The sequence below is a fragment of the Mustelus asterias genome, chromosome 22 (assembly GCF_964213995.1).
Source record: "Mustelus asterias chromosome 22, sMusAst1.hap1.1, whole genome shotgun sequence".
NCBI lineage: Eukaryota > Metazoa > Chordata > Chondrichthyes > Carcharhiniformes > Triakidae > Mustelus > Mustelus asterias.
Window position 1 is genome coordinate 38,319,361 of NC_135822.1, and position 14,079 is coordinate 38,333,439.

General features: G+C 48.5%; 1 protein-coding gene across 2 annotated transcripts in view; it reads left to right on the forward strand.

Moving 5' to 3' along the window:
- The window catches only part of alpl (alkaline phosphatase, biomineralization associated), a 58,178-nt gene extending 47,422 nt beyond the window's left edge, over window positions 1-10,756 (forward strand). For both annotated transcript variants that reach the window (XM_078238555.1, XM_078238556.1), the window contains 2 exons: window positions 9,211-9,330; window positions 10,473-10,756. In XM_078238555.1, the coding sequence (XP_078094681.1) occupies window positions 9,211-9,330; window positions 10,473-10,756 (404 nt within the window). The remainder of the gene's footprint in view (window positions 1-9,210; window positions 9,331-10,472) is intronic.
- The last annotated feature ends 3,323 nt before the right edge of the window (window positions 10,757-14,079 follow it).

The window sequence follows — 14,079 nt, forward strand, 5'->3', positions numbered from 1 at the left end:
CAGCCTGTCCTTTGGGCCAGGACCCGCACTCCCATCTCAGATCAACCTTGACCGAAAGCCAATGTGCTCTGCCTGTTTTGACTCCTGACTCAGTGACCTGAACAAAATCATTCAGGTCACACGCACAGCAGATAATGAGAATGATCGGTCTCGGAATAAAATACCACAGGATAATCCACCAACAAATGTGCATCGTTCCTGAAGCTTTTGAGAGTTTTGTCAGATGACTTGTGCTTTTTCGCAATCTACAAATTAACTGGTTGTGTTCCAAGCAGGACATTATCCTGGATTACACTCCAGTACCTCAAACCTTTCAGCTCAAGCACATGGATATCAGAGGATTATGAATTCTTGCTGGAACGCTGGCAATAGAAACATATCTGTGCTCAGTTTCTGCTGTGGCAGTAGTGATTGTACTTTCAGCTCCCCTCAGGAATACAGGGAATCTTTAATGTTCATTGAGTGAGTGAGCTCCCAGTACTGAGGTACTCTCGGAGATGGCTTCCCTTTGTGAAGGATGTGAATTCTGGCCCCTCATTTACATGTGTAAAGACCCTAACGTCTGTCTCAGGTCATTGCCTGAGAAAAGGTCCAATGTACTATTGGGTTGCACATTTTTCTGATATCCTTTGGCATTGGATATCATTCCTCCACATTCACCTGTTTGGAGTCAGTTAAGTGAGGGGTGATGGGGAACATTTATGCCTCTTTGGCTCTGTGCAAAGCAAATAGCTCGAACCAGTATCTATCTCTGCCTGATTGGGTATCCAACAGGTTTATTTGGTAGCAAAAGCCACACAAGCTTTCGGAGCTGCAAGCCCCTTCTTCAGGTGAGTGGGAATTCTGTTCACAAACAGAGCATATAAAGACACAAACTCAATTTATATGAATAATGGTTGGAATGCGAATACTTACAACTAATCAAGTCTTTAAGAAACAAAACAATGTGAGTGGAGAGAGCATCAAGACAGGCTAAAAAGATGTGTATTGTCTCCAGACAAGACAGCCAGTGAAACTCTGTGGGGGTTACAGATATGTACAGATATGTAACCCCCACAGAGTTTCACTGGCTGTCTTGTCTGGAGACAATACACATCTTTTTAGCCTGTCTTGATGCTCTCTCCACTCACATTGTTTTGTTTCTTAAAGACTTGATTAGTTGTAAGTATTCGCATTCCAACCATTATTCATGTAAATTGAGTCTGTGTCTTTATATGCTCTGTTTGTGAACAGAATTCCCGCTCACCTGAAGAAGGGGCTTGCAGCTCCGAAAGCTTGTGTGGCTTTTGCTACCAAATAAACCTGTTGGACTTTAACCTGGTGTTGCTAAACTTCTTACTGTGTTTACCCCAGTCCAACGCCGGCATCTCCACATCATGATTGGGTATCACCATGTACACTAGAATCATAGGATCCCTGCAGTGCAGAAAGAGGCCATTTGGCCCATCAAACCTGCAATGACAGCAATCACACCCAAGCCCTATCCCCCTTAACCCTGTACGTATTTACCCTGCTAATCCCCCTGATACTAAGGGGCAATTTGTCATGGCCAATCAACCTAAGTTGAACACCTTTGGACTTTGGGAGGAAACCAGAGCACCCGGAGGAAACCCACGCAGACACGGGGAGAACGTGCGCAGACAGCGACCCAAGCCGGGAATCGAACCCGGGTCCTGGCGCTGTGAGGCTGCAGTGCTAACCACTGTACCACCGTGCCGGACCTCTTTTCCAAAGTTAAAATGACTCACTGAGCCCAGCCAGGCGTGAGTAGCAAGCGATGTATTTGATAGAATGTGAGGCCCTCAGTGCAACACAAGATTGAGGTTGCCATGATCAAACTGCACAATGCCCTGGCCCTGAACATTGGGCTAAATTTAACTTGCCCCCTGAAGGTGTGTTAATCTCCCCGGGGTGGGGTGGTGGGGAAGGGGGGAGGGGTTGCATGTGGACGGGTGCCCAAACAGGCAACTCCCTACCCATCCCTAAACTCACAATATGGGAGCAAGGCAGGCTTTCCATTTGGGCCCCCGCCATGTTTAAATCAGGAACCAATTATGTATGTTCACAAAGCAGTTGCTAAGACACTGTCCGCACCATGAGATGGTTGCCGTGGGCAGCCAGCCAGGAGTGGGAAGGCCGATTTCTTTTTCACTCAAAGTCGGGAAAGGAGGGTGGGGAGGGGGGTCACTTTTGGGGGCTTCCATTTGCTGATCGTGGGGCAGCCCTCCTTAGGATGAATCCCCCCACCCCTCCCCCCACCCTTCCTCCTTTAAACCCTTCCCCCGGAGCCCGCCAGCCCTCTCCCAGACTTACCCAAACTCTCCCAGCCTGAGACCACAGACCTATTGCTCCAGGGGTCCATGGACCTCAGTCATCTTCTCCAGGAGCCCTGGCAACTGCCACAGAATCCCTCCTGGCATCGCTGGCATTGCAACAGCTGCCCCCCACACGACCTGTCGCTGAGGTATGGGGCAGACCTACAGCCTATTGTGAATGACCACAGACACACTTGCCTCGGACGATGAGGAGCCCCGTAGATTCAGTCCAGAGTCTGCCAAGGCTATGGTAAGGTTCCATGAAGCATTGGTCCAGAAGGAAAAAAACAGTTATATTCCTATTTTGCTGTTTTCTCCTTCTGGGAATCAAAGTGCGTTAGCGGCGCTAAGTCCAGCATTCCAGAAAAGATAAGAATGATCCCAAGGCTATGGATGCACCCATGGATATACAAAGAACAAAGAACAAAGAACAGTACAGCACAGGAAACAGGCCCTTCGGCCCTCCAAGCCTGTGCCGCTCCTTGGTCCAACTAGACCAATCGGTTGTATCCCTCCATTCCCAGGCTGCTCATGTGACTATCCAGGTAAGTCTTAAACGATGTCAGCGTGCCTGCCTCCACCACCCTACTTGGCAGCGCATTCCGGGCCCCCACCACCCTCTGTGTAAAAAATGTCCCTCTGATGTCTGAGTTATACTTCGCCCCTCTCAGCTTGAGCCCGTGACCCCTCGTGATCGTCACCTCCGACCTGGGAAAAAGCTTCCCACTGTTCACCCTATCTATACCCTTCATAATCTTGTATACCTCTATTAGATCTCCCCTCATTCTCCGTCTTTCCAAGGAGAACAACCCCAGTCTACCCAATCTCTCCTCATAGCTAAGACCCTCCATAGCAGGCAACATCCTGGTAAACCTTCTCTGCACTCTCTCCAATGCCTCCACGTCCTTCTGGTAGTGCGGCGACCAGAACTGGACGCAGTACTCCAAATGTGGCCTAACCAGCGTTCTATACAGCTGCATCATCAGACTCCAGCTTTTATACTCTATACCCCGTCCTATAAAGACAAGCATACCATATGCCTTCTTCACCACCTTCTCCACCTGTGTTGCCACCTTCAAGGATTTGTGGACTTGCACACCTAGGTCCCTCTGTGTTTCTATACTCCTGATGACTCTGCCATTTATTGTATAACTCCTCCCTACATTATTTCTTCCAAAATGCATCACTTCGCATTTATCCGGATTAAACTCCATCTGCCACCTCTCCGCCCAATTTTCCAGCCTATCTATATCCTGCTGTATTGCCCGACAATGCTCTTCGCTATCCGCAAGTCCAGCCATCTTTGTGTCATCCGCAAACTTGCTGATTACACCAGTTACACCTTCTTCCAAATAATTTATATATATCACAAATAGCAGAGGTCCCAGTACAGAGCCCTGCGGAACACCGCTGGTCACAGACCTCCAGCCGGAAAAAGACCCTTCGACCACTACCCTCTGTCTCCTATGGCCAAGCCAGTTCTCCACCCATCTAGCCACTTCTCCTTGTATCCCATGAGCCTTAACCTTCTTAACCAACCTGCCATGTGGGACTTTGTCAAATGCCTTACTGAAATCCATATAGACGACATCCACGGCCCTTCCTTCATCAACCGTTTTTGTCACTTCCTCAAAAAACTCCACCAAATTTGTAAGGCACGACCTCCCTCTTACAAAACCCTATGGAGCCTTTGGTGAGGGTACAGAAAACGTTTACCAGGATGTTGCCTGGTATGGAGGGCATTAGCTATGAGGAGAGGTTGGAGAAACTTGGCTTGTTCTCACTGGAACGACGGAGGTTGAGGGGCGACCTGATAGAAGTCTACAAGATTATGAGGGGCATGGACAGAGTGGAAAGTCAGAAGCTTTTTCCTAGGATGGAAGAGTCAATTACTAGGGGGCACAGTTTTAAGATGCGAGGGGCAAGGTCTAAAGGAGATGCACGAGGCAAGTTTTGTTACACAGAGGGTGGTGGGTACCTGGAACTCGCTGCCGCAGGTGGTAGTGGGAGCGGATACGATAGTGACTTTCAAGAGACGTCTTGACAAATACATGAATAGGATGGGAATAGAGGGATATGGTCCCCGGAAGACTAGAGGGTTTTAGTTCAGTCGGGCAGCAGGGTCGGTGCAGGCTTGGAGGGCCGAAGGGCCTGTTCCTGTGCTGTAATTTTCTTTGTTCTTCATCCAGAGTATGTTTCAGACAGAGATTGTTAGATTTCTGAATATTAAGGGAATCTCGGGATATGGGAATAGTGCAGGAAAGGTGTGATTGGTGTGGAAGATCTTACTGAATAACCAAGTAGGTCATAGCATGTTTAGATCTGGGTGGCATCTTTGCTGCTGAATCAAGAAATTTGGACTCAGATCCCATTCTAGAAATTAAAGATAAAATCTCTCCGGCCTTCTGAGGGAGCATCGAACTCATGGAGGTGCGCACTCTTGGATCAGACCCTGTTTGATTTGATTTGATTTATTATTGTCACGTGTATTGGGATACAGTGAAAAGTATTGTTTCTTGCGCGCTATAGAGACAAAGCATCTCGTTTATAGAGTACATAGGGGAGAAGGAAAGGAGAGGGTGAAGAATGTAATGTTACAGTCTTAGCTACTGGGTAGAGAAAGATCAACTTAACACAAGGTAAGTCCATTCAAAGGTCTGATGGCAGCAGGGAAGAAGCTGATTTTGAGTCGGTTGGTACGTGACCTCAGACTTTTGTATCTTTTTCCTGACGGAAGAAGGTGGAAGAGAGAATGTCCGGGTGCGTGGGGTCCTTAATTATGCTGGCTGATTTTCCGAGACAGTGGGAAGTGTAGATGGAGTCAATGGATGGGAGGCTGGTTTGCGAGATGGATTGGGCTACATTCACAACACTTTGTAGTTCCTTGCGGTCTTGGGCAGAGCAGGAGCAATTCCAAGCTGTGATACAACCAGAAAGAATGCTTTCTACGGTGCATCTGTAAGAGTTGATGAGAGTCGTAGTGGACATGCTGAATTGCCTTTGCTCTTGCGGGCATGATTTCACGGAAGAGCTGGGGAATACTCCCTTGTGTCCTGGCCGATATTTATCCCTCAACCAACTCTACTTCAGATTACCTGATCATTATCACCTTGCGGTGTGTGGGAGCTTGCTGTGCACAAATGGCTGCTGCATTTCCTGTGTTACAGCAGGTGACTACTCTTCAAACAAAAAAAGGCTCATTGGCTACCAAGCCCTTTGAGACTTTGTGAAAGGTGTTTAAATGAATCTCTCGATTGTCCTTGCTGGAAATAAAAATCGGGAAAGACACCTCTGTCACACGATCACACAAAGTCAGGATCCACCCCATGTGTTCAGAAAGAAATCTTAATACTTTGGCTAATAGATGTTTAAATTCATAGGAAGGCGGAGTCCAAAAATGGAGGGTTCGGAATCAGCTGGTGACAAAGTGGGAAAGTGAGAATGGAGGGATGATCGTTCGACAGAACAGAAAGAAGTCTCGAACACCAGGTTAAAGACCAACATGTTTATCTGGAATCACGCGCTTTCGGTGCGCTGCCCCTTCCTTCTGCTCCGAAAGCTTGTGCTCCTAAATAAACCTGTTGGACTTTAACCTGGTGCTGTGAGACTTCTTACTGTGCCCACCCCAGTCCAACGCCGGCATCTCCCCACGTCATGACTTTCGAGAGTCAAATGAGCTTTATAAAATGAATTATTCTCTCTCAGCAAAGGGGATGGTATGACAGGTTATTAATCCAGGGCTTTGGAAATCTCAAGGCTGACTCAGTGGAGGGTTTGGCTTGTATGTGTATCTTTCTGATTAATTATAGGCAGGTAGATTTGGATCCCTTGGACAACAGTCAGTTCCAGTAAGGGTTTGGAGGCCATGGGAGGAATTTTCTGGCCACGCTCGCCTCCAAGATCAGAAACTCCCACTCAAGGTCAATGGACCTTTCCATGGTCTGCACTTCACCCACTGTGGTGGTGGGCAGAACGGGAAAAGTTTCCCCCCTGAGCCAACTGCAGAGATGCTATTCCTGAGGCACATTACTTGTGTATATTGAGGGTTAAGGTTATTGGAATCTGGCCATTGTTGCCAAGGCTAACATCTATTGCTGATTAACAGTGGCTCTTAGACGCGGCTGGCAGCAATTATTTTGAATCACCAAACTCCGTAATAGTTTGACACCACTGACTGGTGGACTAGGCCACTTAATCGTGGGCAGTCGAAAGTCAACCACATTGGTGTGGGTGTAGCATTACGTAAGGATGGTCATTTTCCCTCCCTAAAGGACGTTAATGAGTCAGCTATGTTTTTTAAAATATCTGACAGCTTCATGATGAGTTTATTTGAAAGCTATCCCTTATACCGCAATTTTCTTTTAAACTGAACACAAGTTCTCAACCTGATACCGTGGAGAATTGAGCTCATGTTTAGTATCCAGACTTCTGAATTACCAGTCTTTTATTTTAGCGCTTTGAATAATAGCATAGAATCACAGATCATAGAATCTCTCGCGTGCAGAAGGAGGCCATTCGGCCCATCGAGCCTGCACTGACAACAATCCCACCCAGACCCTACCCCTGTAGAAACGTAGAAACTAGAAGCAGGAGTAGGCCATTTTGCCCTGTGAGCCTGCTCGGCCATTCATTTTGATCATGGCTGATCGTCGAATTCAATATCCTGATCCCCCCTTGCCCCCATATCCCTCGATCCTTTTAGCCCCAAGAGCTATATCTAATTTCTTCTTGAAATCAGATAACGTTTTGACCTCAACCCCATGTATTTACCCTGCTAATCCCTCCGACACTAAGGGGCAATTGGCCAATCAACCAAGCACCCAGAGGAAACCCATGCAGACATGGGGAGAATGTGCAAACTCCACAAAGGCAGTGACCCGAGGCTGGAATTGTACCTGTGTCCCTGGCGCTGTGAGGCAGCAGTGCTAACCACTGAGCCACCGTGTCACCCTAAATGTAAGCCTACTTGTGACACTAATAAATAAACTTTAAAACTTATCATCTGTCAGTATCTGTAAAGAGTTAGGAAGAACCTAACTAGGAACAAATTGATGTGTGCAAGTGTTCCGGGGGGGACCACGCTTCACAGCTGTCCTAGGGATTCATGAAATGGAACAGGACCAGATCAATCCAGTGTTTCTTTGTAGCACGCAGCATGGCAAAAATTAAACACAATGAGTTTCTGATCTTTCCAAAATTCAAGTGTGGAACGTCAGAACATAGGAATTAGGAGCAGGAGGCAAATCCAGCCCTTCGAGCCTGCTCCGCCGTTCAGTCAGATCATGGCTGATCTCTCCCTGGTCTCAAATCCACCTCCCTACCTGTTCCCCTTATCCCTTTTTTAAATCAGAAATATATCCATCTCCTTCTTGAAACCATTCAATGATTCAGACTCCACCGCGCGATGGGGCAGCGAGTTCCACAAATTCACCACCCTCTGCGAGAAGTAGCTCCTCCTCATCTCAGTTTTAAATCTACCGCCTCTCAACCTATACCTGTGACCTCTTGTTCCAGATTGCCCCACAAGAGGAAACAATTGGTCTATATTTACTTTGTCAATTCCTCTTAGTATTTGATATCCCTCGATCAGATCCCCACTCATCCTTCTAAACTCCAGCGAGTACAAGCCCAAACTGTTTAATCTCTCCGCGTGTATCAACCCTTTCATCCCCGGAATCGATCTGGCGAACCTCCTCTGAACTGCCTCCAATTCCACCACATCCTTCCTCAAATAAGGAGACCAAAACTGGACACAATACTCCAGGTGTTGTCTCACCGACGCCCTGTACAACATCTGGGAACCAAAAGACAACAAAAACACACAGCAGCAACGGGATCTGAAGCTTAATCACTGCAGGGCTTCCAGGAGAGAAATCATCTGGACAAATAAAACATGTTTTTCCTTTCATTTTCTCTGAACATTTTTGTTTGGTGGTTATAAAAATATTAGGGTTGGGAGAGGGAGAAAGGACCTTTCGGCTGAATGGATTAAATGCTAACACGCACATATATGGATTAAAACCTCCATCCTGCTGCACCATTTAATAAGATCACGGATGATCTGACGCAATGTCACTTTCCTGCCCACCCCCCTAGGACCCTTTGATTCCCTCGTTAGGCAAGAATCTACCTACCTCTGCCTTAAAAACATCCAGTGATCACTGGTCTTCAAACTCCAGGTGTACACCAACGTAGAGTTCTGAGGCCTTGCTTTGTAGTACTGTGGGGCCTGTAGCTTAAAGTGACCCTGTTAGGTCTGCCTGTGGGACCTGTTTGGCTTCTCAGGAGATCGCATTAGGAGAGAGAAGAGGAAGGCATGGCACCAGGGACCGGGGTTCGATTCCCAGCTTGGGTGACTGTCTGTGTGGAGTCTGCACATTCTCCCCGTGTCTGCGTGGGTTTCCTCCGGGTGCTCCAGTTTCCTCCCACAGTCCAACGATCTGCAGGTTAGGTTGATTGGCCTTGCTAAATTGCCCTTTAGTGTCAGAGGGGTAAATACGTGGGGTTACGGGGATAGGGCCTGGGTGGGGTTGTGGTTGGTGTAGGCTCAATGGGCCAAATGGCCTCCTTCTGTAGGGATTCTAAGAGAGAATGGAGGAATGGGAGAGGGAATGGGAGATACGAAACACAACAAAGAAGAAGGTTGGAATTACATTGAGCAATCTGAGTCAGAATGTTATGACTGTCCACGCCAGCGGGATCATCTGGTCCCGCCAATGGCACACCCCCCACTGCAGGTCTCTCTGGCATGGGGGCAGTCAGTGAGAAATCCCTTGACAGTGGCGGGACTGGAAGACCCTGTTGCTGACTAAGGGCATGTCCCCTCCTGCCGCCAAAGAATCCCCCTCCCCTAGCGTGAGATGCCACTTTCTTCAATCTGTACTTTCTCTTTCAGGTCTTGCTCCATATTTAAGTGATGTGGACATGAAACCATTCACTTCGATCCTGTACGGAAACGGGCCCGGTTACTCAATGCAGAATGGAGAGCGATCAAATATTTCAAACAGCGAGAACTGTAAGTTTGGGGAAATATTCTTAAAATTACTTTGAATGATCTTATGTGTGAAGTGGGATTGGCCCGGAAAAGTGGGAGCTCATATCTCCGTTCATGTCTCCTCGCAGTGTGACACTAAAGGTGGGATTTTCCGGCTGCATTCATTCGAACCTGGAAAATCCCACTGGAGGTCAACACACCTTTCCATGGTCTGCCCCTCACTCGCTCCGATTCCTGTGGCGACGGGATGGGAAACTCACCCCCAATAGTCTGAGTAAACTTAGTGTGACCCCACCCACCACCTTCAACATTCGCTCTCTCCCTGGACAGCAGCAGCCGTGTGTACCATCTGCAAGATGCACTGTAGCAACTCACCAAGGCACCTTAGACAGCATCTTCCAAACCCCATGACCGCTATAACCTAGGAGCACAGGGACAACAGACACATGGGGAACACCACCACCTGCAAGTTCCCCTCCAAGCCACTCACCACCCTGACTTGGGAATATATCGCTGTTCCTTCACTGTCACTGGGTCAAAGTCCTGGAATTCCCTCCCCAACTGCACTGTGGGTGTACCTACACCACACAGGCTGCAGTGGTTCAAGAAGGCAGCTCACCACCACCTTCTGAAGGGTTGCTAAGGGTGGGTAATAAATGCTGGGCTTAGCCAGTGACGTCCACATCCAGGAATAAATAGAAAAATGCTGTGAGGGAGTAATTTAGGGTATTAATTACGTTCAATAGATGGTTATTTGTGTAGCAGTGGGGGAGAAAGTGAATTCTAACCTTCTTCTTTGTTGTTTTATATCTCCCATTCTCTCTCCTCCCTCTTCTCTCTCCCTCCTTTTCTTTCTCTCCCTCCTTCTCTCTCTCCCTCCTTCTCTTTCTCTCTCCCTCCTTCTCTCTGTCTCCCTCCTCTTTCTCCCTCCTTCTCTTTCTCCCTCTTTCTCTCTCCCTCTTTCTCTCTCTCCCTCCTTCTTTCTTTCTCTTCCTCCTTCCTTCTATCTTTTCCTCCCTCTCTCCCACCTCTCCTTCCCGCCTTCCCCTCTCTCTCCCTCCCCCTCCCCCCCTCTCTCTCTGCCTTCACTTCCCCCTCTTCCTTCCTCTCTTGTCTTCCTCTCCATTCTCCTCTTCCACGCCCCCTCCATCTCTCCCTCTCAGTTGACAACAATTACCTGGCACAGTCAGCTGTGCCGCTGAAGCATGAGACACATGGGGGAGAAGACGTCGCCATATTTGCCAAGGGGCCGATGGCCCACCTCTTCCACAGTGTGCACGAGCAGAACTACATCGCGCATGTGATGGCGTACGCGGCCTGCATTGGCCAAAACAAGAATCATTGCGCTGTTCAGCAGTCTGGGCCCTGCGGCAATGGCGCAGGGGTTCCTGAGGGTGCTGCTGCCGCCATGTTGTTAGCGTTGCTGGCACTGTTGTCCTGTATCTAGAGGACTGTTTGTCCAGAAACGGCTTCAGGGTGGTCTGTGCCTGTAATCAGCAATCCCCTCCCCCCCCCCCAACGCCCCCACTCTTCCTCTTATCAATGCAATGGTTGTGGTTTATGGAACAATGTGATGGTCCCGTTAACACTCACCTTTCCCGATCACATTGCTCCATGGAGTGACATGACCATCTCCCTCTCTCCTTCCCCACCTACCGCCAGCCTCCTGTTCAGACCCACAACAAGAAAAAAAAATCTGAAATAAGCAAAACCACTAGCTAACTGCATAGGAACATTCAAAGGTAAACTCTTGCGCTATCATGGCGACTGCCTCTTTCTCTCCTGCCCTGTAGAGGCTCTATGCTCTGCAGAGGTGACTCCCTCGCTTTGTAGAAGATGGGTAGCTGAGATGATGTCCAGGCTGGGGATGGATGAACAGACGTACCCTGCGTTACGCCATATGTGGTCTCCTCATGCCACACTCCGCAAAAGAAAAGGTCCATTCTTAAATCCGTTACCCCCACCCCCTTAAATCCCAAATAGACCCAAAGCCACTGTGTGAATCATCACACAGCTCATAGCCAGGATTGATTCACAATGATGGGACCGGACCCTGTCTGTCACCGAGTTACAGAATCTCACGTTCCCCTGTGTGAAAGCGTCATCGCAATGGTCACTGTTTAAAAAAAATTTTATTCCATCGAAAAAAACCCAAATTTAATCCAATTCCTGGTTCCCATCAGAGGGACCAACAAGATCCAAGCTGACAAGATAAGGCATTGCCCCCCAATGCTAAATCCCAGTGCCCAATCCCAATGGTGGCACAGTGGTTAGCACAGCTGCCTCACAGCCCCAGGGACCTGGGTTCAATTCCCGGCTTGGGTCACCGTCAGCGCGGAGTCTGCACGTTCTCCCCGTGTCTGCGTGGGTTTCCTCCGGGTGATCTGGTTTCCTCCCACAGTCCAAAAGACTGGCTGGGTGCATTGGCCATGCTAAATTCTCCCTCAGTGTACCAGAACAGATGCTGGAGTGTGACGACTAGGGGATTTCCACAGTAACCTCATTGCAAGCCTACTTGTGACTAATAAATAAACTTTACAAAAAAATTAAAAACATCTTGGGCTGAATCTTAGCCAAAAGGCTGAGATGGTTTTGAGAAAGTGCATCAGGCGATGCCTTGGTTTAATCTCATTGGCGACCCCTGACCCAGTGGTGAATCATGTCAATCCACTTCCTGTACCCGGTCTAGTCATTGGGGACTGTAAACAAATGTCTGGTTGGGTCAATGCGTTTGACCTTCAGCCATGGAAGGCAGGAATGGCCTTCAGTGCAAGTCACTTACGTCGTATCCTGATCAATAACGATGTGTCTAATGCCAATAAAAGGTGGGCGAAGCTGCCAGATTAAGAGATTTTTGGTTGCTAATTATTCAAAGTGTGTGAGGTACGGAGGAAGTGAAGGATTCATCTTGTATCTGGTTATAGCAGCTGAACAGTAATGTAATTCGCCAAGCTAGCCAACGCTCTGCGTGTGCTCAGACTATGTGTCTCGCAAAGGCCATTGATTTTAAATACCCCTTATGGGTAAAAGGTGACTCTCCAACCCCCCATGTCTCTGCCCCAATCCCCCCCCCGCTCCCCCACACCCACCCACCCCTCCCCCACCGTCGTACAGATCCCCCGACAGCGATAGGGTCCAACTCGGTGAAGAAGTGATATTTTTTTTCCTCCTGAGTTTTGCAAGCCAAGCACTCTTCTCATATCCTGGGTCAAACCCTGAAGGGATCAGACAACCAGGAGACCTCTGGGTAACTGGAGAATGGAAGTTAGAATTGCAGAAGACAATTTTAAAAATGAATGATGTACTTTTCCTCAAAAGCCATATTGAATCACTCCTGCACAAAGAGCAGTTTGAATATCAAAATTAAGCCAGCAAGCTATTTGTGTCTGCATGTTTCCTCTTTATTTTTATGAAGTTTTAAGTATTTTGGTGTTGGGCACTGGTTTGCCCAAGTGGTGAGTGGGGAATCTCTCCATTCCAGAAGGAAAAAACATTTCAAAGTCATCAAAAAGTCAGTATGTAAGTGAGCCGAACTAGTTGCTCAGAGATGTATGTGGCCTACCTGAGGCCGGATGTATGTGGCCTACCTGAGGACGGGTGGCTGGGGCTTACCTGAGGCCAGGTGGCTGGGTTTTACCTGAGGCCGGGTGGCTGGGGCCTACCTGAGGCCAGGAGGCTGGGGTCTACCTGAGGCCAGGTGGCTGGGGCCTCCCTGAGACCAGATGTATGTGGTCCACCTGAGGCCTGGTGGGTGGGGCCTACCTGAGGCCTGGTAGCCGTGGCCTACCTGAGGCTCTGTGGCTGGGGCCTACCTGAGGCCAGGTTGCTGGGGCCTACCCAAGGCCGGGTGACTGTGGTCTACCTGAGGCCGGGAGGCTGGGGCCTACCTGAGGCCAGGTGGCTGAGGTCTACCTGAGGCCAGATGTATGTGGCCTACCTGAGGCCAGGTGGCTGTGGCCTACCTGAGGCCGGGTGGCTGTGGCCTACCTGAGGCTAGTTTGCTGTGGCCTACCAGAGGCTGGAGGGTTGTGGCCTACCTGAGGCCGGGTTACTGTCACTGTGTATTTCTCCTCCCCCAGGGCTTGTGGGTGGCGATGAAAATAGGTCGGTTCAGATGTGTCAGAGGTGCCAGTTTTGGCAAACATTGCCAATACCCATGATTCCCCAAAGCACCTCCGATAGTGCATTGGAGAGGCCACTCTGCCTGGAGTTTTGAATCTGACTACCTCGGAGCTGCCTTGGCCCTTTGGCTCGAGAGTCCATTGGGAACCCCTTTGCCAGTTGACGAGATGTTGGGGGAAGTTGCAGATTTGAGCGTGCACACCTAGCCGTGATTCCACCCAGATGCTGCAGAGGGGGAGAAAGAGCACAGTAATTGTTTGATTCAATGTAAAACAAATTGTATGAATCATTTTTAAATATTGGTTTCAATTGTAATCATTCCCTTGTGTTCCAAGAATGTCTTATATGAACTTTCAGAAATCTTTTTGTAAAATAAAAATTTTTTCACTGTTTTATCCAACGCCTTTTGGAGTTTGTTTGTTTAGTTTTGAGCTTCTTTTCAGTCATTGCCAAGACTTCGACTCACTTAATATGAAATATTTTCTGTGAGGATAAAGAGGCTGCGAGTAGCAGTGATACCAGGGAGAAGAGTCTTGCTGACCCGCTCATCTCAGGCTGTTTCTTGTCAATAGTTTACCTGAAAGTGCGAATAAATAGTTCAAACTGCAAGGTTTTCAGTTCAACGCTTGGAGATAGCCCTCTCAATAC